The 22,815-nt window shown below is 37.7% G+C and overlaps 1 protein-coding gene across 3 annotated transcripts in view; it reads right to left on the bottom strand.

Moving 5' to 3' along the window:
* Positions 1-3,873: 3,873 nt before the first annotated feature.
* ttc13 (tetratricopeptide repeat domain 13) overlaps positions 3,874-22,815 on the bottom strand; it is a 42,497-nt gene continuing 23,555 nt past the window's right edge. The window contains exons 16-23 of one of the 3 annotated variants that reach the window (XR_015517402.1): positions 19,615-19,698; positions 16,521-16,605; positions 12,504-13,688; positions 10,752-11,802; positions 7,866-7,945; positions 6,315-6,393; positions 6,139-6,218; positions 3,874-4,954 (exon numbers count right to left, since the gene is read on the bottom strand). Coding sequence is in view for 2 of the 3 variants with exons in the window: in NM_001130627.1 (NP_001124099.1) it covers positions 4,840-4,954; positions 6,139-6,218; positions 6,315-6,393; positions 7,866-7,945; positions 10,752-10,887; positions 13,579-13,688; positions 16,521-16,605; positions 19,615-19,698 (769 nt within the window). In the remaining variant the exon portion in view is untranslated. 3 annotated transcript variants of the gene reach the window in all.

The raw sequence follows: 22,815 nt of genomic DNA, 5'->3' as shown, positions 1-22,815 counted from the left end.
TCTGCACTATTTGTATTGTATTGGTATTTTAGAGCTTTTGTGTTTGCAGTGCAATTTAACCACAGTTAAATTCAGAAGTGATCTGGTTGAGGAGAGTTAATGCATGGAATTTTTAACATGGACATCTAGTGCATAAAGGGAACATATCTCAAAGCATTATGAATATTTCAAAATAAATACATTTTGAATTGAAATCTACATCAGTTTCCAGATCTTTGTTTTAAAGAACTGCCACTCTGACACACACTGTCATTTGCTCATTACTGTCTGGCAGTCAGTCAAAACTTTACTTACATATAAATATGTTCAGCAGCTGATTGGCTCTAGAACCATTGGGCCCCTTTTAAGATGCTGTTGAAAACAAAAGAAAAAGAGAAAAAAGACATGACATAAATGAATATGAGTTGTGCATCATGCATGTACCAAAAAAATTATATAAATTTTTGGGCTTAAGAATGAGTTTAAGTGTAAGGGACCTAAAAATATATATTTTAAATGTGAATCCTAAAATGTAATTCATGGCTGTAATTTAAAGCTGAATTTTCAGCAACATTATTTAAATCTTATGTCACTTTATCCTTCAGAAATCATTCTAAGATGTTGATTTAGCATTTAAGACTGAACTAATATGTTGATTATCAAATGGTGCTGATTTGCTGTTTAAGAAACATTTCTGATTATTATGAATGTTAAAAACAGATGTGATGGCAAATACTTGTGTAAGCTATTTTCTTTTTTTTCCAGGATGTATTGTTTATTGTTGAATAGACCCTAGACCTTAAACGGTCATGTATACTACTGCAGTCAGTGAGATTTTTTAAGAAATGCATACTTATTAAACAAGGATGCATAAAACTGATCAGAAAAGAGTTAAGATTTTTGATTCAAATACTGTTCAATTTAAACTTTCTATTCATTAATGAATTCTGAAATAACAAAACATAATAAAAATAAGAAATATTGCTTGATCAGCAGCAAATTATAAATACAATATTACATTTTGGACTGGAGCACTGGTGCTGTAAATTCAGCTTTGAGAAAAGCAAAGTAAAAATTTGTTTAAAACCACTCATTTACGTTTGCATGTCAAAACCTTAAAATAACTGCAATCAAGACATGTATCAGATGCATGATAATATAGGGATTTATTATGAAAAATGCAAATGAATCTATTTAACAGTTAATTATAGTCTTGCCTGTGTTTCCTCCATCTCTGTGATCAGCTCCCTTCATCTTGGCTCTTCTATTTTGTTGTAGGGGCAATTTTGTCACTCCTGAAACAACAGAGCACTTTTTGAAATCAATATTAGTTTACATTACTGTGAAATATCAAAGTAAGTTAACACATGTGTACTAACTTTAACGTTTTAATTTGCTCTCCTTGACAGTAAAGTGCATATTTTAGGATAAATAAAGTAGACTACCTCCAATAAAACATTGACAAACCTCTCATGTACACATAAAGATGTAATTAAAAGCCAAAACTTGAATAAACAAGAGCTAGTAGCCTAATGCTAACGTTTCCTCTGCTAAGATGCTAACGGACTTTTTCCAAAGACACAACCGTCTCTATAAAATACATATTCAACTGAAACATGTCAATTGTCAGTAAGAAAGGTGTCGGAAACAGTTGTATGTAACATTTGCATGATTTTAGCGACTAAACTTACCTGAAATTAGTGAAAACTGCCGCATGAGAGAAGTGCTGTTGACGGTCAGGGGTCGTGTCGTGTCGTGTCGTTGCTCCATTTCCATGACAACGCTCTCTGCTGCAGTGCTGGAATAAGGCTCGGTAATGCACACTTTAAAGTAATGCAGCCTGAACGCAGCATTTACATAAACATTTAAACAATTTAAAAACAATTTAAATAATGGCATTTAATTTAAAATCTTGATTTTTAAACGTATTTTTTTGTGTTATGCTGATTTCACTATACCGGTATAGAATATAGTCTAACCGGGTTAGCTTGCATGTGTGGGCATAGTTTGATGTCTTTACTTAAAACTTTTAACACTTATTATTTGAAATAAAACGAAAATAAATAAGGAGAATAAAATAATGTAAAGCACTTGTTTGGCGCTGAAAGATCCATCTCATTTATATAAACAGCATCGTTGCACTACCTAATTCATTGATGTAATAATGAAACTGTGCGTATTATTATTACTATAAAAGTACATTATACTGCCTTAAGTCAGTAACTTGGGCAGCAATGCAAAGTAATAACAAATAAGTACATAAATAGCCTAAATGAAAGGAACAAGAGGGTCCAAAATCAGTCATAAGGTCTGTCCTATTAAAATGCCCCTGGCGCAGGGCCTGTCAGGGATGGCATTGTGGAGTTTTGCTATAACGCACATCAAACGCACCCAAACAAGCTAACCAACGTATTCAAGACCACTAAAGCTGGCAGGAGCTTGATGGGCTGGAGCTAAAATCTGCATTAGCCCTCCAACTGATGTTGCCCATCCAGCCCTAATAGTATTGAGTCAGTTTGCGTTTGCATAGACCTGCTATGTCAATGTAACGTCAATGTAACTTTATATTTTATTCATTATTTTAATTTATATTTTGCTAATTAATACTTAACTGTAAAAAATGTTATTGAATCTACTTAAACTATTTACGTTCAATATGTTTTTTACAATGTTTAATATGTGTTAGTTGAGAAAGTTATTGTTGTGCTCCGGCTCCTTTAAGGGAGGCGCACTGGAAAGCAGGAGAGAGAGGGAAAAAGGAAGTGGAGGAATTCGGCAGATGCAATGCTGTTGTAATGTTGTTTGTGAATGTTATGTCGATGCTCCAGATTAAATAAAAGAAACGAATTATCACCCTGGTATCCAGCGTTTATTTGCGATGCCCACGTTGGAGAGAATGGTCTGTAAACAGCCAGAAATAAGGGTTACAACAACATGCCCGGTCACTTTTGCCAAGGCACTTCCAAAAATACATTTCTGCTGATGCCATCTATCTAAAATGAACATTAACAAGCATAAAGACGTGGAATCTATCTATGTTAAAAGGTACTTTGTAAATAAGCATTTGCTATCAGTTCAGAGTGCCACGATCAGTGGTGAATTAGTCTTGTCTGGTTCTGTTCATCGTTGATTGGGTGAGAGCAGCTCAAGCTTACTGGCTGTGGAAATCAGCGGGAGTGGCTCATTATACTTCAGGAAAGCGCCGTTTATAACGCGCGTTTCAGTGGGGTTAAAACGGCGTTTTAAACGGCGTTTTGTGGCAAGCGGAACGCGTCATAAGCCGCGCTTTTTACTAACACTAAAACGGCGTTAAAAACGGCGTTTTTTACAGGTTTACGCGCGTTATTTGCGGCGTTTGCAACCAGAACGGCGTTTTTAGCGGGCGTTTGAAATGGTATTAGCGCCGTTTAATGCGGCGTTTTAATTGTAAACGCGATTGATTAATAGTGTATTTCCGATACCTTCGGCTTGCCATAGGATTCACACAGGAGTGCGCGAGGCGCGGGAACGGTTTTCTGCGCGCATGCGTCAGTTTGCTTTCACCAGCATTCAGCATTGAACCAGCACTAAAGGGGAGAGACAGTGAATCAGCTACGTCAGTAACACCAACAATAATTTAGTAGCTGCATTTCATTTATTTAAACATTGGGAATTTATAAGTACATTTAAATCAATAATGTCAACAGCAAAATTATATTGGGGTGGCCACAGGGGTGGCCAGAGTTTACCGAGGGGTGGCCGTGGCCACCCCTGGCCACCCCTTGGGGGCGCCCCTGCTAAAAACAGCTATCGGTACACCTAGTGGATGACTTAAGTAGCGCGTATTTACAGTCGCCTTCATGCAGGACAACTTGATTTGGTCACCAAAAACAAGCACAAAAGACAACACACTGGTTTCATTGAACTGATTTTATTGACTGTGGCTTTTTCATCAAAGTCAGAGATTTTCTATCTTCAAGTTTTTCTTTTGTGCGTTAAACAACCCACCTCCATTTCCTCATGAAAAAACAAAACAAAAACAAAACAAGCCACTGTTCTTAAATTTTCACAGGAAAATAAAGCCATACAGCACCAACCATGACAGGATTAAGAAAACAGAAAGCCTACTTAAAATGGTCCATTAAGAAGATGCTAAAATAAGGATTTATTAGATTAAGGTAATTTAAGATTTTTAGTCAACTGTCGATTGAGCTGCTGTTCCCAGTGTTTAAGATCACATGAACATCTCCACAATCTGATATCCGCATGTATTTCAGTTGAGCCATTAAATAAAGACAACAATAAGATTGATGAAGAAGCCAGTGTGGACAGTGAACCTGGTAAAAATACCAACTTCTGTCTTTCAAACAACAAAAACATTCGCAAAACATCGTTCCCCACTGTGTTCAAGTATTCAGAAAGAAACTCGTAGCTGAAAAATATTGCTTGATATTCTCTTCAAAGGACACCTCTGCCACAAGTCACCGATATGTTTCTAAAACCACCTCCAAAAAATAAAAATAAGTCAGTGTAAGCAACTGATAAATAATATTATAACAAATAATAAAAGCTTTCCAATCATATTCTGCTACATTTCCTGCTGCTTTTAAAACTCAGATTATGCTCGCAACTGCTTGTTTTTCAATGAAATCATCGACTCCAATACAAATGTACATTTAATTTAAAATTAACAAAACAGCTCTCTTTCCATGTTCATTGGAATGAAAGCTAAAAACAAAGATAAAATGTACTGATATTCGATATGTAAAAGCCACATAAAAGTGAGAACTGTGAGCAAAGATGCCCTGAGTAGAGATGGCCCTTATTATTTTATTTACTTTTTTTTGTTGTATTTTTTAATAACTAAATAGTTTTTCAAGTTTAAGATTTTTTAGGACAGTGCGAAGATGAGTCTGTGTTTAGGACTTCAATCATGGTCCTTGTTAACTGGAACGTCTCTGAAACCGATGGAAGGTTCTGGTACCAACTTGGCAAGCTGGAAAGAAAAAAAAAAACTTTTTAAAAAAGGAAATATTAACAGTTTCTTGCATTTTTTTAAACAGGTCTTCGAAATCACAACTCTGATGCATTGGAAGGTTATGGAGCCAGATCAGCCTCAAAAATAATAAATTTCAAAAATATAATTCATATGCGCAACGCAATTTACATGTACAAAATCCAATTCGTAAGTTCAAAACACAATTCAAAAACACACAAATCCAATTTGTGAATTCAAAATACGATTAAAAAAAAAACACAAATCCAATTCGTATTTTCAAAAACACACAAATCCAATTCATAAATAAAAAAATACAAATCCAATTCGTAAATTAAAAAATACACAAACCCAAATTAATAAATTAAAAAATACACAAATCCAATTCGTAAATTAAAAATACACATATCCAATTCGTAAATTAAAAAATCCAATTCGTTAATTCAACACAAGATTCAAAAACACACAAATCCAATCCGTAAATTCAAAAAACAAAAATCCAATTTATAAATTCAAAACACGATTAAAAAAACACAAATCCAATTTGTAAATTCAAAAATGCACAAATGCATTCGTAACTTCAAAAAAAGACCAATCCAATCTGTAAATTCAAAAAAAGACAAATCCAATCTGTAAATTTAAAAATAAAAAATCCAATTCGTAAATTCAAATACACAAATCCAATTCATAAATTCAAAAATAAAAAAATAAAATTCGTAAATTTAAAACAATTTAAAAAAAACACACAAATCCAATAACTTAATTCAAAAATACACAAATCCAACACGTAAATTCAAAACCTGATTCAAAAATGTGCAAATCCAATTCGTAAATTAAAAAAACACACAAATCCAATTCATGAATTCAAAAATACAATTCGCAATTATATTTTTTACAATTGCGAATTGTGATTAAAAAAAATTTACAAATCCCATTCGTAAGTTTAAAACACAATTCATATTATACACAAATCAAAATTGCTTTGGCAAAAGTATTTATGATTTTTACTTGTGAAGTCACAAATTGTGTATTGAATTTATAAAATGTGTTTTGAATTTACAATTTTAATTTAGTAAATGTGAATTGTGTAATTATTTGATAAATGTATTATTTTTAAGATTGATCTGGCACCAAAAAGGCTTGTTGCATTATTAAGTTGTTCCATTGGTTACGTTTTTAAGTACCTTTTTAAGTTCATCCAGCTTTTGACGGTTTTACTGAAGCGATCTGGACTGGCTGTTGTCATGGCCTCAAAGTCAAACAGCTGGATAACCAACAAGAAGATGTTATGCATTACAACAAACACTTTAAGTAACTGCTGGTAAAATATTGAGCTTTATTACATTATTTATGTCTTTACCTTTCCAGATGGAATTCGGCCGAGCACCTCTTTGCCACTGGCCATCAGAGCTCCCATGACCACTGAATACGCCACAACACTGAAGGAGTAACAGAAATTTTAATCACACAAACAGCACAAACTCCTGTGAAATATGAAGTAGCTCTGAAAATAATGTGCTGTCACTGTAGAAATCTAATGCTCAAACTAGAGCTGGCTGGTTTGAATTGCATATATATTTAAAGGTTTTTGCATTTGTTTTTCTTAAACTGGAATAATGTACAACAAATGTGTAATTTACAGTAAGCTCAATCTATTATCGATGCAAAACTCTTGCTGTTTAACTGTTGCTGTCTCCTAAAAACGCTGTACACATCAATGCGAGAGGAATAATGACATGCCTCAATGTGTTCCAGAGTTTCTCACCAGAGGGAGTGACATCTCTTGGAGTAAGTCGCATGCTTTTTATATTAGTGGTTTTTAGGGATGTAACGGTATCAGACTTTCATGATGAGATAATACCTCGGTATGAATGGCACGGTACGGTATTTATTGAATAATTTACAGGAAAAACAAAACTAATGAAAAGACTTGAAAAAAGTGCCAAAAGTGTTTATTTACCTTAGCACTGAACATATCAATGACATACAAATTAGCTGTCTATCTGTAAGTTTCAAAACAGGAACTTCAATTTTTCAATTTTAATAACAAAAAACTATTAAACCATATAAAAAAAATAAAGTTTCAATTTAGTATTGTTGAAAACTCATCACATTCAACAATTCAACATTCAAAGATAGAGATGGGTTATTTAAGGAAAATGATCATGTAACTATAATCTGGTAAAAGCTGGGATCTCTGGGCATGTCCCCTGCAACAGAAAAAAAAAACCCTCTCATTTGGGACTGAGGTTTCTGGGACAGAGAGATATGATTTAGCCAAGGTTGACAGCAGTGGGTAACGTTGTGCATTGTCTTTCCACCAATTGAGAGGACAAGCCATGAGTGAGATAGAGGTCTCTTTGCGGTACAAGTCAATGTCTGCATCAATCTAACAAGTGTGCTGTGTTCTGCAGTCCCCATGCCTGTTTTTAGTTGTATTCCCCGACTTATATTTCACCACAGTCTGGCAGTGCCTGCATACCGTTTTTTTCTTTGTCTGTCACCTTTTCTCCTTTTTCGTATCTTTTTAGAAAGAAACCGAAACGCTTCCACACATCCGATTTAAAACCCGCTTTAGGTTCGATCATTTCCAGCTCTTTTTCTTCCCCGCTACTAGCAGCACACTCCATTTCAGCATTTCTGGATATGTAGTGCCAACAGACTGCAAAGGATGATGGCCACGCCTGAGCTGATGGGAATTGTAGTTCCCGCTACCTCCCGTTCACGTCATTCGCCTAAGCAAACATTTCTCAGAAATATAGTTTTATTGAGTCATGCGCCTACGGTAATATTGAAAAAAATTACTATTGCGGTATGACGGTATTTACAATATTGTTACATCCCTAGTGGTTTTATAGATGTGTTTTTACAACTGATGTAACAGGGTTGACCAGACCACGCGTTTTCTTACCTGGAGCCTCTGGATAGTGGCATGAGGTTACAGAAGTAATACACCAGGGAAAGAATCAAATTGCACACAGCATCTGCATCCTAGAAAGAAACAGATAATCAAGAGATTACTAACAGAATATGAAAGAAGATCAAAAAATACAAAAAATATTAATTTTTGTCGGAGGAAATGTAGGGTAAAAGAGGCACATCATGCGCATATATATTTAAATAAAAATCTAATCAAATCAGGCCTTTATTTGTCACATACACCTTTGTATAGTAATCAAACTCGCTCAAACTTTGCTTTGACCAGATTTGTTCGAAAATACATCATTTTAAGTTTGTCGTTTCATTTTGTTGAGGTATACCAGGTCCTGAACAGTATACCGTAGATGTGTAGAAGAATGTTATGATCAAAAAGATCAAATTCTGCAGTCAAGTCCAGAAGGATAAGATGGAGATCCACCAGCAATCCATAGATAACTTGTGATCATCAGGGGCCTCATTTATCAACGCTGTATACGCATCAAAAACTTTGCGTACACCAGGTGTCACACTCACGCTTGGATTTACTAATGATAAAATTAACGTGAGTGTGCGTTGGTCTGCGCCACCTTCATGTCTGGCGTACTTGAATTTCTTGTGTGTGTTTGTTTTATTTCCATTGGCGACTCCTGGAGGCAATTTATTGCACACTACAAAGTATTGCACCAACACATGTGAAAAACATTGCTATTAATTTATAATTGATAAAATGGGTTAATTGACATAATAATTGTTTGACCAATTATGTGATTTAGAACATATTAAAAGCATTTGGCGAGGCAGTGGCGCAGTAGGTAGTGCTGTCGCCTCACAGCAAAAAGGTCGCTGGTTCGAACCTCGGCTCAGTTGACGTTTCTGTGTGGAGTTTGCATGTTCTCCCTGCCTTTGCGTGGGTTTCCTCCGGGTGCTCCGGTTTCCCCCACAGTCCAAAGACATGCGGTACAGGTCAATTGGGTAGGCTAAATTGTCCGTAGTGTATGAGTGTGTGTGTGAATGTGTGTGTGGATGTTTCCCAGAGATGGGTTGCGGCTGGAAGGGCATCCGCTGCCTAAAAACTTGCTGGATAAGTTGGCGGTTCATTCCGCTGTGGCGACCCCAGATTAATAAAGGGACTAAGCCGACAAGAAAATGAATGAATGAATAATAAAAGCATTTGCAAATGTATACAACCCTTAGTCCATGACAATGGCAGTGTTGGCCTTATTAGAGTACAATGTCAATGGTCGAATCCGAAGGGAATGCATTTTTTAAGGGATCACAGTGACTTTCCGGCTCATGATGATGACTGCCTTATTAGCCTTTTCAGATTTCCAAGAGCTACGTCACATTCACTGTGTGCACCGAGTTCAATAACAAGAAAGCTAATTGGCTAATGCATGTTGGGTTCATTTGCAAATTACATTAGGACTAGTGAAGTAAAGAACTACAACACTATAAAAAACCAAGCAACAACAGAAATTAAATGAACATTAGATGTAGCGTCACATGGACATCGTAAAAATAAGACCTGTGCAAAAATATTTAAGACCTAGAACAGCAAATTTAAGATTTTTAAGGCTTAAAAATTAAAATTTTTAAAATTTAAACTTTTTAAGACCCCGTGGAAACCAGAGTCAGGTCCATAAATATTGGGACATGGACACAATTCTACCATTTGTGGCTCTGTACACCAACACAATGGATTTGAAGTGAAACGATCAAGATGTGCTTTAACTGCAGACTGTCAGCTTTAATTTGAGGGTATTTACATCCAAATCAGGTGAACGCTGTAGGAATTATGACAGTTTGCATATGTGCCTCTCACTTGTTAAGGATCCAAAAGTAATTGGCAATTCATTCATTTATTTTCTTTTCGACTTAGTTCCTTTATTAATCAGGGGTCGCCACAGCGGAATGAACTGCCAACTTATCCAGCATATGTTTTACACAGCGGATGCCCTTCCAGCTGCAACCCATCTCTGGGAAACATCCATACACACTCATACACACTCACACACTACAGACAATTTTAGTCGACCCAATTCACCTGTACTGCATGTCTTTGGACTGTGGGGGAAACACCCGGAAGAAAGCCCACATGTACGCGGGGATAACATGCAAACTCCACATGAAAACGCCAACTGACAGCACTACCTACTGCGCCACCGCGTCAACTAATTGGATAGAATAATAATCAGAAATCAAACTTTCACGTTTTAATACTTGGTTGCAAATCTTTTGCAGTCTTATACGGAAGTCAAGGACACATAGACATCCCCGGATGCTGCGCTTCATCCCTGGAGGTGCTCTGCCAGGCCTCTACTAGGCCTCTTCAGTTCCTGCTTGTTCTAGGAGCATTTTCCCTTTAGTTTTGTCTCAAGCGGATTCAGCTCATGGGACTGACTTGGCCATTGCATAACATTCCACTTCCTTCCTTTTGATACTTGGACCTGACTGTATGTGTGTGTGATCACATTCTGGGGACCAAATGTCCCTCAATATAGCAATACCAGTGCATTTTGACCTTGTGGGGACATTTTTTAGTCTGTACAATATAAACATCTATGGGAAATCCTCCTAGAGATAGCCGTTCATGTTCATGTTTGTGTTTATGTGTGTGTGTGTGTGTGTGTGTGTGTGTGTGTGTGTGTGTGTGTGTGTGTGTGTGAGAGATAAGATACGCAGGTCACAGAACTCCCATAATTCTCTGTATAACAGGTCAGACAGGTGTAGATACCAGAGCCGTGAGCCTCGCCGCGGGACTGTGTTTACGTGACCCTGAATCGATTTGCTTTAGGAGACGTGACTAAAGAGCATATGCTAGTCACGCTAGACATGTTACAGAAATCAGCGAGAGACGGACAGACAGAGATGACCTTACCCCCAGTTCAGTGGAGAGCATCAGAGCTTTGCCTTTCGCCGTGAGGTCCTTATAAAGCGCTTCGATTTCAGACTGATACTGCTGCGTCCTCTCATCTGTGGTCTGCGTTTCTACTGAAAACAGCATATTCCCCACTCTAACACACACAAAGGCACACACAAACATTAGCATTAGATACAAAATAAAGCTCAAAATGCTAAGCAACAACAAGCTACTCTACTACTGAAGCTATCTTATTTAGATTTAAAAACAAAAGCAGGTTGCTAGCATGCTTTAATAGTGGTTACGTGATTTTACTTGAGCATTTGTGAAAGTCTATGTAGTTTAAACGTTAATAAATTACAGTTGTTAGCATGTTGCTAGCAGGTATTTAATACATTGATAACATGATTTAACTAGTCTCTAACATGTTGTTAGCATGTTTTAACATTAGCTACCTGACTTGTTTCTACCCTAGTCTAACAGGCTAGTATTAATCTAATGTCTATAGTTTATAATGGATTATGGTTATTATGGCTTTAACAGAAATTACATTGATTTAAATGGAAACTAGAGGTCTGCAACCTGACTACTGACAATTGGGAATAAATTTTCCTGCGGGAGCGGTCGGGAACTGGTGTATTTTGAACGAGAGCGGGTGGTCTGACAATATCGCTCCCGACTCCTTAGCAGTTTGAGACCCCTGTTAAAGATAAATCAGCTGATGGATGTGGTTTTAAAATGCTCCAGTGTCTCTGTATCTGTGATTACACTTGGTAAATAGTGGTAAGTTTGGTGGAATGATGACCTTCACAGCCAATCACAGTCATTTCTGTTGAGCATGTGAACACAATCGTCAATAAGCGCTGTTTAAGAACCAATGGGCAACCTCCCGCTCTCACTTGGGAAGCCAATACGGAAGTAACTGAAACTGCAATTCATTGAAATTCCGCTAGTCCTGGCTCTATAATAGAACACATTTCTATTGAGATCCAATGTTAAAATGGCCAGTTTTACAGCAGAAAAAAAGGTACTGGTAGCCTGGTACAAAGAACCATTTTGGTTCATAAAGCTAATTTTCCAGGTTGGAGGAAAGTCCTTACCCCAGGTGGAGGATTTTAAGTAACTCGGGGTTTTGTTCACGAGTGAGGGAAGGATGGAACATGAGATTGACAGGCGGATTGGTGTAGCGGCAGCAGTAATGCGATCGATGTACCGATCCGTTGTGGTGAAGAAGGAGCTGAGCTCAAAGGCAAAGCTCTCAATTTAACAGTCAATCTACGTTCCTACTCTCACCTATGGTCATTAGCTCTGGGTCATGACCGAAAGAACAAGATCTTGGATACAAGAGGCCGAAATGAGTTTTCTTCGAAGGATGGCAGGGTGCACGCTTATGGATAAGGTGAGGAGCTCTGACACCCGGGAGGAGCTCGGAGTAGAGCCGCTGCTCCTCCACATCGAGAGAAGTCAGCTGAGGTGGCTCGGGCATCTGTTTTGGATGCCTCCTGAACGCCTATCTAGGGAGGTGTTCTAGGCATGTCCCACCAGGAGGAGGCCTCGGGGAAGACCCAGGACACGCTGGAGGGACTATGTCTCTTGGCTGGCCTGGGAACGCCTCGGGATCCCCCCGAAAGATCTCGAGGAAGTGTCTGGGGAGAAGGAAGTCTGGGGTTCTCTCCTAAGACTGCTGCCCCCGCGACCCGGCCCCGGAAAAGTGGCAGAAAATGAATGAATGAATGAATGAATGAATGAATGAATGAATGAATGAAAAGCTAATTTTACCCTTCATGACAACTGTGAGGGGGTGATTTTTTTATAACTCATCTGTTTCTTTTATATTAGGTTTTAATAAGTTTGCATAATTAAGGGCGTGGCCACTTGAGTGACAGCTAGGTCTCGCTGGTCGCCGTTACTTCACCTCAGCTGATTCCGGCTGATTAGCCGCTGAACTCGGCGCATACATCATATTTCTGTATTGTTTTATGTGGCTTTACACAGTCAGTTGCCTTTTTGGGATTATTTCCTCCAATTATCAGATGATATGGCGTGCTGTGTGCACTTAATTGTGCTTACAAAACATTCACCTGGTCTCCATTTCCCAGGTGAGTGAAATTACATAAGTATTATACCATTTCTATGAATGTATTTGTTTTATTTTAGATTATTTATCATTCATATTTTTCTTTAGACCTGTAACGCACTGCAGAATCGAATTTAAAACAAATGTTATCGTGTTTAGTGTAAAACCAAGTCAAAATGTGTTCTCTATAAAGTATAGCCAAATAAAGAACATACAGTAGAGTATAAGAAAAACACGTTGTCTATAACAGAGATGCCCAAACTAGGGCCTGCAGGGCAAAGTTGGCCCATGGTAACCTTTGATTTGACCCACCATCCCAACTGATAAGAGAGGAAGAATGTAGGGGATGTTCATTACAAATGTACATACTGTCACCCGATGGATAGAGGATGATGCAGAAAGTGAATCAAGGCAAAGGCATGTTCTGCTTGTGTATTCAGCAATGAACTCCACTGTGTCATAAATGGGATTGTTTATGTTTTTAATGCAACAAGTTAGAATTAAAATGAGTTATACTGCATTAGTTTATATGATTGAAAGTGATGTTTTCTATATACTTTTAAATATTTTGAAATAAATTATGAAATTACGCATGGCAACTTTAATGTAAAATAGTTTAATACATTTATTTTCAGCCCACAGCTCTCTATGACTGATTTTTGGCCCTTCTCAGGAAAACGTTTGAGCACCCCTGGTCTATAAAGTCTCAATTAAAAATACACTAAGGAACATAAACATTGAAGATATGACACATATGAAAGTTCTCACCGGTCTCCAGTGATGGTGATTGTAAATCCGTCATACTCTTTCCCAGGATCCTTCAGACTGGGCACTTTGGAATTGACCGTAAAGCCGTCTCTGGTTTTACTGTTGAACTGCTTCAGATATCAAAACAAACACAGAAACGTTTAAGAGAAGCACTCCATCTGTCTTCATGTGGTTAACGAGAACTCGCATATGTGTTTCTAAATAAATACATCAATGCAAAAACACAACTATAGGTGTAAAATGCCAAGCAAAATTGTAAACAGGCAACGATGAGTGTTTATTAACTGTTCATAGTACTCATAAAATTGGCTTCATTCAAGAACACACACACATTCATAAAGCTCGAGTCGAGGATGTTGATTTTCAGATGAACAGTTTGAAGTTCCCAAAAAAGACAACTATATTTTATTAACAATTAATCTGAAATATATACAAACTGTATAAAAGGAGAGACTGACAGAAAAAAAAGAGGAAAAGATCAACTAAATTTTTTAAAAATGCTACACTAGCTATTTACTCCCCTTGTATTTAAAGGGGTCCTATAGACTGATTTCATGTAGCCACCATTTTAAAAGTGAAAGCGAGGTTGTGGTGGGAAGAAACCCGGAAGTATCGCCTGGGCCCGGTTTTTCAAAAGGTTTAATCCAGATAAAATTGATCTGAATTTAGTAATCCAGCTTACTTTTTGAGGCAGTTTTTCAAAGCAACATCGAATTGAATCGATCTGATTCGGATGGGAACTTTTCAGGGTCACTAAATCTGGATAGCCAGTGTTCAAACAGGATAGGAAATCACAATGTAGAACTATAGATATGTAAAGAGCAGCATGTGGAATAGCCAGTGTGGGGTCAATAAAACTTTATTTTTATTTGAAATAAAAACACACACAATTAAAAAAAAAAACTAAAAAAAAACTAAAAACAAGAAAAACCCCAACCCATCCTCTTCCAGCAGTCGGCTCATCTGAGATCTACAACACAAACACTGTATACTGAGGATATTTATAACAAGTTTCAAATATAGATGTATTGAATAAAAAAAAAAGACTTAATTTCAAAAACTCAATAATTTCAGACTTCCTCATCTGATGAGGAGAGACCAGCTCGTCTGAACGTAGCCTTTAAGAGGCGGATCTCAAGTCTGGCCTTGGTTTGCTGCAGTTTGGTCAGAGTCTGTTGTTCCTCTGCCAGATGAAGCTGTGCTTCTGCCCGTTCAGTCTCTTTTTGCAATTGTTAAAAGTGATTTTAAAAAATCTGTGATTGTATTCTTTGCATTTTTTGGTTATTCTGTAATGATTTAAATAAAAAAATGTTAAATTCATTTAGTGACAGAATAAAATGTATTGTTTTTGGTCAATTTTGACAGCTGTTTGGGGGATTATTTTATCAGGCCAAACTCTTTCTACTTTGCTGTAGGCCTGTACTGAAAGGCTGAACACATTAAACCCTACCTAATCACTGTAGCCTGACGGATGAACAAATGCAATTAAAACCTTATTAATAAATAGGATATCTTGTAAGATACTGCATGATCCAAATATGGTATTATTTGAAACATTTTTAAAGTTTTATTTACATTTTGTGCATGAAATCCACGCAGAATTCATATGCTGATTCAGTGCATACCGGTTACAAAGGCATGGCACAGAGTTTCCGTACACAACCCTAATAGTGACTTCAACAAATCGACATAAACACAATAAAAAGGGTTGGGAAATAAAAATAAATAAATCATTACAATCGGGAACTACTAATCCTTGTTGGAGGAACTGCGGGGTAAAGGAGGCACATCATGCGCACATATTCTGGCAGTGCTCAAGAATTGATAAGTTTTTGAGAAATGGTGCACTCCGCCATTAATCAAATTTTTTTATCTTCATATTCTTAGTTAATTTGAAGTACTTTATCTGGGTGATACTCCTATTAATCTTAAAAAGGAAGATAGAGATCTATTTAAGATATTCTTGGCAACAAGTAAAAAAGCTATAACCTAGAAATTGTACAAAGAAGAGCCAGCAACTAAAGACGAATGGTTCATTATTATAGCAGAAGTTGAGGAAATGGAAAAAAATGACACATGCACTTTGATTACAATTAGAGACCTTTGAAATGAAATGGAGTAAATGGCTGACTTTCTCCTCAACGGCAATATAATTATGTATAATTGAACATTTACATAATTCTAAAGGTTATGTATAATTGTGAAAATATGTTTGGCAACCTTTTATTCTATTTTTTAATTTATACTTATTTATTTATCTATTTTGATGAGGTTAATTTAATGTTTTTATGCATGTATGTATATGGAAATACATGTGTGGAATGGATGTATTTGCCTATATAGGTCTGTATACATATGTATGTTTATGTATATTTATGTATATATGTCTTATTTTTTATTTGCTTGTTTTGTTCCCACTGGTTATATGTTCCCAAATAATCAATAAAAACTAAGTAAAAAAAAAAAAATAATAATAAATAAATAAATAAATAAATAAGTCACAGAAATACCTCTTCTTTAGTCAATGTCTTCTTTAAATATTTAATGGCTGCTGATATGAAATATTTTTCAATCGGTTAGTTTGATACTAAAATCCTGCGACCGGAAGGAAGAAGTGTAGGGGATGAGCGGTGTCACCTACGATTTGGTTTGTAATTCTCTTCAGCTGCCTGGTGTACACAGCCACCACACTGGCCAGTGATACCCCAGTCAGCTTACTGGACCACTTAACTATCTGATTTAGTGTGTTTTTATTCTTAACAGAAAAGTTCCCAAATCACAACACCAAAACCATGAAGTCAAGTTTTTTTTACTACTATCTGCAACATTTACCACACAAGTTAATGGTTAAGATAACAGTTAAACGAATGGTTAAAAGATAATAGTGATTAAAAGATTTTTTTCAAGTAGCTGTAAAACTCTCTCTTTAATGCTCATGTTACCTTCATAATTGGAAGCAAATCCTCCACTTTATTTACATTTTCCAGAGCCTGTTTTACTTCCTGCAGCCCCCGCGGGTTATACGCCCTGGTGGACAGAAGACACAATTAAGAAAATCAATAAAGCGAATAAATTCCTGAATAATATCGGGGATAAAAGTTCTATGGGAGATTGGGTAAATGGTTGAACAAGCTAAATGTGCAAGTAAATTAATTAATTATGTCTGTGTTTATGAATAAAAAGTGTCAGAATGAACAAAAATAAAAATGTTTACTTGTTTACTAGTTGAAGCAGGGGTCACCGTTCTCATTCCAGTAGGTCGGGTGTCCCTGCAGGGTTTAGCTCCAACTTGCCTCAACACTCCTGCCTGGGTGTTTCAAGTATACCTAGTAAGACCTTAATTAGCTTGATCAGGTGTGTTTGATTAGGGTTGGAGCTAAAATCTGCAGGACACCGGCCCTCCAGGAACAAGTTTGGTGACCGCTGGGTTAAAGTGTCTAATTACACATAAAATTCATTTAAACAAGGTAATCATAAGAAGTGAATGGTAAGATCACAATTATTTAGACAGTTCAAACTCTAATGCTGCGTTCACACCAGACGCAGACGAAGCGTCAAGCGTAAGGGATTTGCATGTAAAGTCAACGCAAAGACATGAATAGACATCCTGTAGCACGGGTTGCACGAATGAAGCGGCACGTATTGAGCATTTTGCGTGCTTGACCTGCTTAACGCGCAAATCGCGCGAGTTGGAAAATCTGAACTTTAGCGGACATTCGCACTGAATTAACCAATCAATAGCTTGCTCTTGTAGGGTGCGATTATGACATAGCACCTGCAGTTAGTGTCCCTAGGGGAAATCCTACTGCCGACACCGGACAACAGTTTATCAACTTGGGTTTGGCTCAGTCAGAAGCACAGCTGACAACTTCCATCATCCAGGTATAGTTAATGCAGTGGGTGCACCTCTGAAATCATAATCTAATGCAGTGGTCCCCAACCACCAGGCCGCGGACCGGTACTGGATATATAATACATTTAATATATAAACTCGGTACCGGTCCGTGGAAGAATTGGTACTGGGCCACATAAGAAATCATAAATTGTTTCTGTAGAAAATATTCCCCCCGCGACTTGGTTTCTTCCACTCACCCCCGCCATCTCACGTGAAATGGACTATGCCAAAATCCACCACGGAGCGGGAAGAATGATCACTAGAATATAGCTCATTGGTGGTTGTTGATAGTTTAATGTTATAAAACGGGAATTATCCCGTCCAAATCAGCAGAGCATTTAGGGATTGTGCATATAACGTTATGTGTGCGTGCTTCGCTAAGTAAGTACCCAAAATCATTGCAATATGTATCTATATGGAGTTTCACATAATCATACGCATTAGGGCTGTAACATGCCAGTGCATACATTTAATTCGGCTATACGGTTGTATTATGGTTAATATGTTCGTCAGTTTAGATGTTCGGCACAGATGTGATGTATTTGATGCATATAAACCTTGATTGAAACATAATCAGTGCAACTAGTGCATGCGCACCGAGTTGTTCAAGATCAACCTGGATGCACGAGCGCAGCAGCTGTGTTCACGTGAAGACCCACCCACCCTCCACCGCACAACGGTCCTTTGTAAAATTGACAATCGTTGACCGGTCCGCGGTGATAAAAAGGTTGGGGACAACTGATCTAGTGGACTCAGACATGGTGCCGAACCAATCTACACTGTTTTTCAGCCTTTCTAAATCACATAAACACTGCTACTCTGTCAATAAAATCCATGTTAGCCATTTAGCAACGAAGCTAGAGTCACCAGGCAGACAGAAGCCCTGCCCATGATGAGAATCTGTGTCTATTGTTAAATGATTTTCACGCGCGAATGAATAACCTCAAAATGTTCACCTATTCATGCGCAAATAGCGCAATTACGTAGCTCAAGACGTGTCTGGTGTGAACACAGCTTAAGAAACTAAAATTAGTGTTGTCCTATTTGATAAAATGCGGAGTGAGCGTTGCTAAAAAACATTTATTATTATTATTATTATAAACATTAAAAAAAGATATTCAATGTCATATTTTGTGGAATTCTTAGATTATTAGGTGATTTTATTAAATGTGCAAATTAATAAATAGATAAAGTTCAAGTCAGAATTATTAGCCCCTCTTTGATTTTTTTTCTTCTTTTTTTTAATATTTCCCAAATGATGTTTAACAGAGGAAGGAAATTTTCACAGTATGTCTGATAATGTTTTTTTCTTCTGGAGAAAGTCTTATTTGTTTTATTTCGGCTAGAATAAAAGCTGTTGTTAATTTTTTTATAAACATTTTAACGACCAAATTATTAGCCTCTTTAAGCTATTTTCTTTCGACAGTCTACAAAACAAACCATCATTATAAAATAACTTGCCTAATCACCCTAACCTGCCTAGTTAACCTAATTAATCTAGTTAAGCCTTTAAATGTCACTTTAGGCTGTATAGAAGTGTCTTAAAAAATATCTAGCAAAATATTATTTACTGTCATCATGGCAAAGATAAAATAATAAAATCGGCTGGGTCAGTTGGCATTTCTGTGTGGAGTTTTCAAGTTATGCCCGAGTACGCATAAGTTTCCTCCAGGTGCTCCGGTTACACCCACAGCCCAAAAGACATGCAGTACAGGTGAACTGGATAATCTAAATTGTCCATAGTGTATGTGTGTGTGTGGATGTTTCCAAGTGGCTGGGAGGGCATCCACTGCGTAAAAACGTGCTGGATAAGTTGGCGGTTCATCCCGCTGTGGCGACCCCACCCCAGATTAATAAAGGCACTAAGCCGAAAATGAACGGATGAATAAGTTATTAAAACTATTATGTTTAGAAATGTGTTGAAAAAATCTTCTCTCCGTTAATTAAAATAAAATAATATAATAAAATTGGGGAAAAAAATAAACAGGAGAGCTAATAATTCTGACTTCAACTGTATATGAGTGCACAAAATTGTGTGCAGCTTTAGTATACGGTTAATGCTTATTTTAAATATTCAATATATAATATATAAATGTATACTTAAATATCTTCTTAAAATGTAAAACAACAACAAGACTCACCCGTGATAAACCAGTATTCTGTCCTTTACGAAGCTGAGGATGCTACTGAAATACTCCAGATATCTGATATTAATAATCTGCCCCCTGTGGAACAACAGAAAAAACATTAACATCCAATCACAGCAAGAGTTTTAGGCCTGTTTCCCATTGCAGCTGTCATTGGTCAACTCTGATCAACACAATCTCACAATTATGCATAATTTAAAGAATATTTCCAAACGAACCGTACTAGAGCTGTAACCTGAGGTGGCGATGCGGTGAAGTGGACTGGTGGCTATATCTTGTGCTTCAGTTATTTTCGAATAATTTAATACCCCAAATATTTATAACTACCACACTTAAAGACACTGTTCAGATGTTGTATTTCAAGACATTTGTTAGGTTTATGTCCTGTGTGTAGGATTAGCATCCCAAACGAGGGGCCGGAGAGATGTGACTTGCAATATGATGACACAAATGCATATAAGGGTGCTTTCACACCTACACTTTTGTTTCGGAACGTGTCTCGTTTTCCCAGTTAGCGCGGTTCGTTTGGCATATGTGAACAGGGCAATCGCGCTCTGTTCTGCGCCAAAGTAATCGCTCCGAGATCGATTGAGTGAGGTGGTCTCGGCTCAATTGAAACAAACCCTGGAGCGGTTCGATTGCAGTGAGAAAGCGATCCGATCCGAGCGCGGTTATATCACAGTGTTTTATGGATATGTAATAGGCTTACGGCTATATGAAGAGAGAATTATGAGTATGGCGGGAAGTTTCGCGAGTCTCCGGATGCCCGCAAACGAGTGATGATCTCCCGGTAATTGCGCGTCTCCCTCCCGGTCCTCAAATAGGCATCGTCGCGCACCCTTCTCACCCCTCCCCACCGCATCTCTCCTCAGACACGTCACGCGTGCGCACCCTGTCAATCACCACCAAACCACCACCTCTCCTGACAGCTTAGTGGGACGCTGCAAAATAAACCCTGACACTCTGACCAATGTGAGGAGAGTTTACTCACACGTGACATGTTTTAGCTCTTTTGGTCTGATTAGAAACTTTGCAGTGTGAAAGCGAACCGCTCCAAGAGCAAAGAGCAACAATGTAACAATTGTAATCTCTGTTTCGGAACAACTGAATCGATTCACAGGTGTGAAAGCACCCTAAGAGCCCATATGCTGTTTTGTGCACATAAAGACACCCATGTTGACTTCTTCTACATTAAAGCGTTAATATGTTGTGTTTTGAAACTACATAACATCAGTGCATTGTACAATGTGGCTTACAGGCATATCCAAATGTTGTATTTCAAGGCACAAGATCAGTGTATTGCTTAAGTAGGCTTCTTCATTATTCAGACACATTCATAAGTTGTGTTTTAAACTGCCTAACAATTATAGGTTTTAGTTGTACGATTATAGTCAGAAGAATATCATGGTTTCACAGTTATCACCATTAATATGCATTTATTAAATTTAAAACACTACTAGATTAGAAAACCACAAGAAAACTGCTTATAGAAAATATTGTTTTTGGCTGCTCCGTAACCAAATACAGCACAAAATATTAATAATAATAAAAAAAAAATAGTCCATTTCTCTCTTTGGACTTTAAAATAAATAAAAATGTTTTTGATTTAAACACGAGTGATCATTTCACAATGAAAATGAATGACAGAACAATGTATACATGAATAAAAATAACTATAATTGTAAAATAACAAAGTTGGACAGGTGTACCTAATAAAGTGGCCGGTGAGCATATATTGGTACAGCTGTACATTAGATCAGTGGTTCACAAGGAGGAGGTTCCCGAGGAGTCGTGGGACAATGAAGGGGGGTCGTCTGGTGACTTCTAAAAATCTATTTTTATTAAACCATAAGAATCACCATATTTTATCCATAACCTACCGAAGATAAAAAAAAAATTGTCATTTGTAGTTACTATATACTATATAGTTACTATAGTAGCCAGGCCCGTGCAGAGACTGTCCAAAGGGCATGTGCAGGGTCAATTTTTTTGAGAGCGTGGGGGGGTGGTGGGGTTTTTTCGCGCGCGTTCTGATCAGCGGTGTTGTCACGTACTGAAGGGTGGTGGGGGGGGGGGGGGGGGGTCGCGGGGGCACTTTTGATCGTTTTGGAAGGGCACTTTCTATCCAAGACTAAAAAGGGCATGTGCACTGCACAGGTTGAGCCCTATGTGTGCACGTGCCTGATAGTAGCTTATAGTTATATTGGATTGTGAGCCCTGGGGTGATTACATTATATTTAAGACACAGCAACAGTGTCAGATGCAGCAGATTGGTTTTATAACACCAGGTTAAACTTTCTGGCCCATTTACAGCACTGACATGCATTAAAAAAAATTAACCGAAGAATAGACTTGGGTCTATTGGTGTGTGTGCGCCATTGCATGCAAGGTTTCTATATTTATAACCACCTGAGAGACTGGATTACTGTAATGCTCTATTTGCTGGCTGCCCAGCATCCTCTATTAACAAACTTCAATTAGTACAAAATGCAGCAGCCAGAGTTCTGACCAGGTCTAGAAAATATGATCATATCACCCCAATTTTATCCTCCCTACACTGGCTGCCTGTTAAGTTTCGTATTGAATTTAAAATATTACTTCCTACCTATAAAGCTCTAAATAATCTAGCTCCTGTTTATCTAACCAACCTTCTGTCTCGCTACAAACCAACTCGCTCTTTAAGATCTCAAAATTCAGGGCTTCTGGTAGTACCTAGAATAGCAAAATCAAGTAGAGGTTGAGCCTTCTCTTTCATGGCTCCTACACTCTGGAATAGCCTTCCTGATAACGTCCGAGGCTCAGACACACTCTCCCAGTTCAAAACTAGATTAAAGACCTATCTGTTTAGTAAAGCATACACTCAATGCATCACCTAGCGGGTTCCACACTGGCTCCTACATCTTGCTTATATACACTATGAACAGCAGCTACGCTAATTATTCTCTTTATTCTCTATTTTCCCCTGGGGATACTCATCCCGACGTCCTCAGATTATGCGGAGTCACTGATTGGATCCAAGACCGGCGACGTGATGATCCCAAGGATTCCATATCCGGGACCAGGCCGTATCCTGAGCTGCTGCTGCGCTGATGGTCGTGGGGAGTGGAGAACATGAATCTGATTCCAGCGACGCTCCAGGGACAGACGAGTCTTCGCTGAGGCCATCTTCCAGCCTAAACCACGGCGAATGAAGCT

Source organism: Danio rerio, chromosome 20 (assembly GCF_052040795.2).
Source record: "Danio rerio strain M-AB ecotype USA chromosome 20, GRCz13ab, whole genome shotgun sequence".
Classification (NCBI taxonomy): Eukaryota; Metazoa; Chordata; class Actinopteri; order Cypriniformes; family Danionidae; genus Danio; species Danio rerio.
Note: the sequence above shows the minus strand (reverse complement) of the source record. Positions and strands in the feature narration are given on the sequence as shown.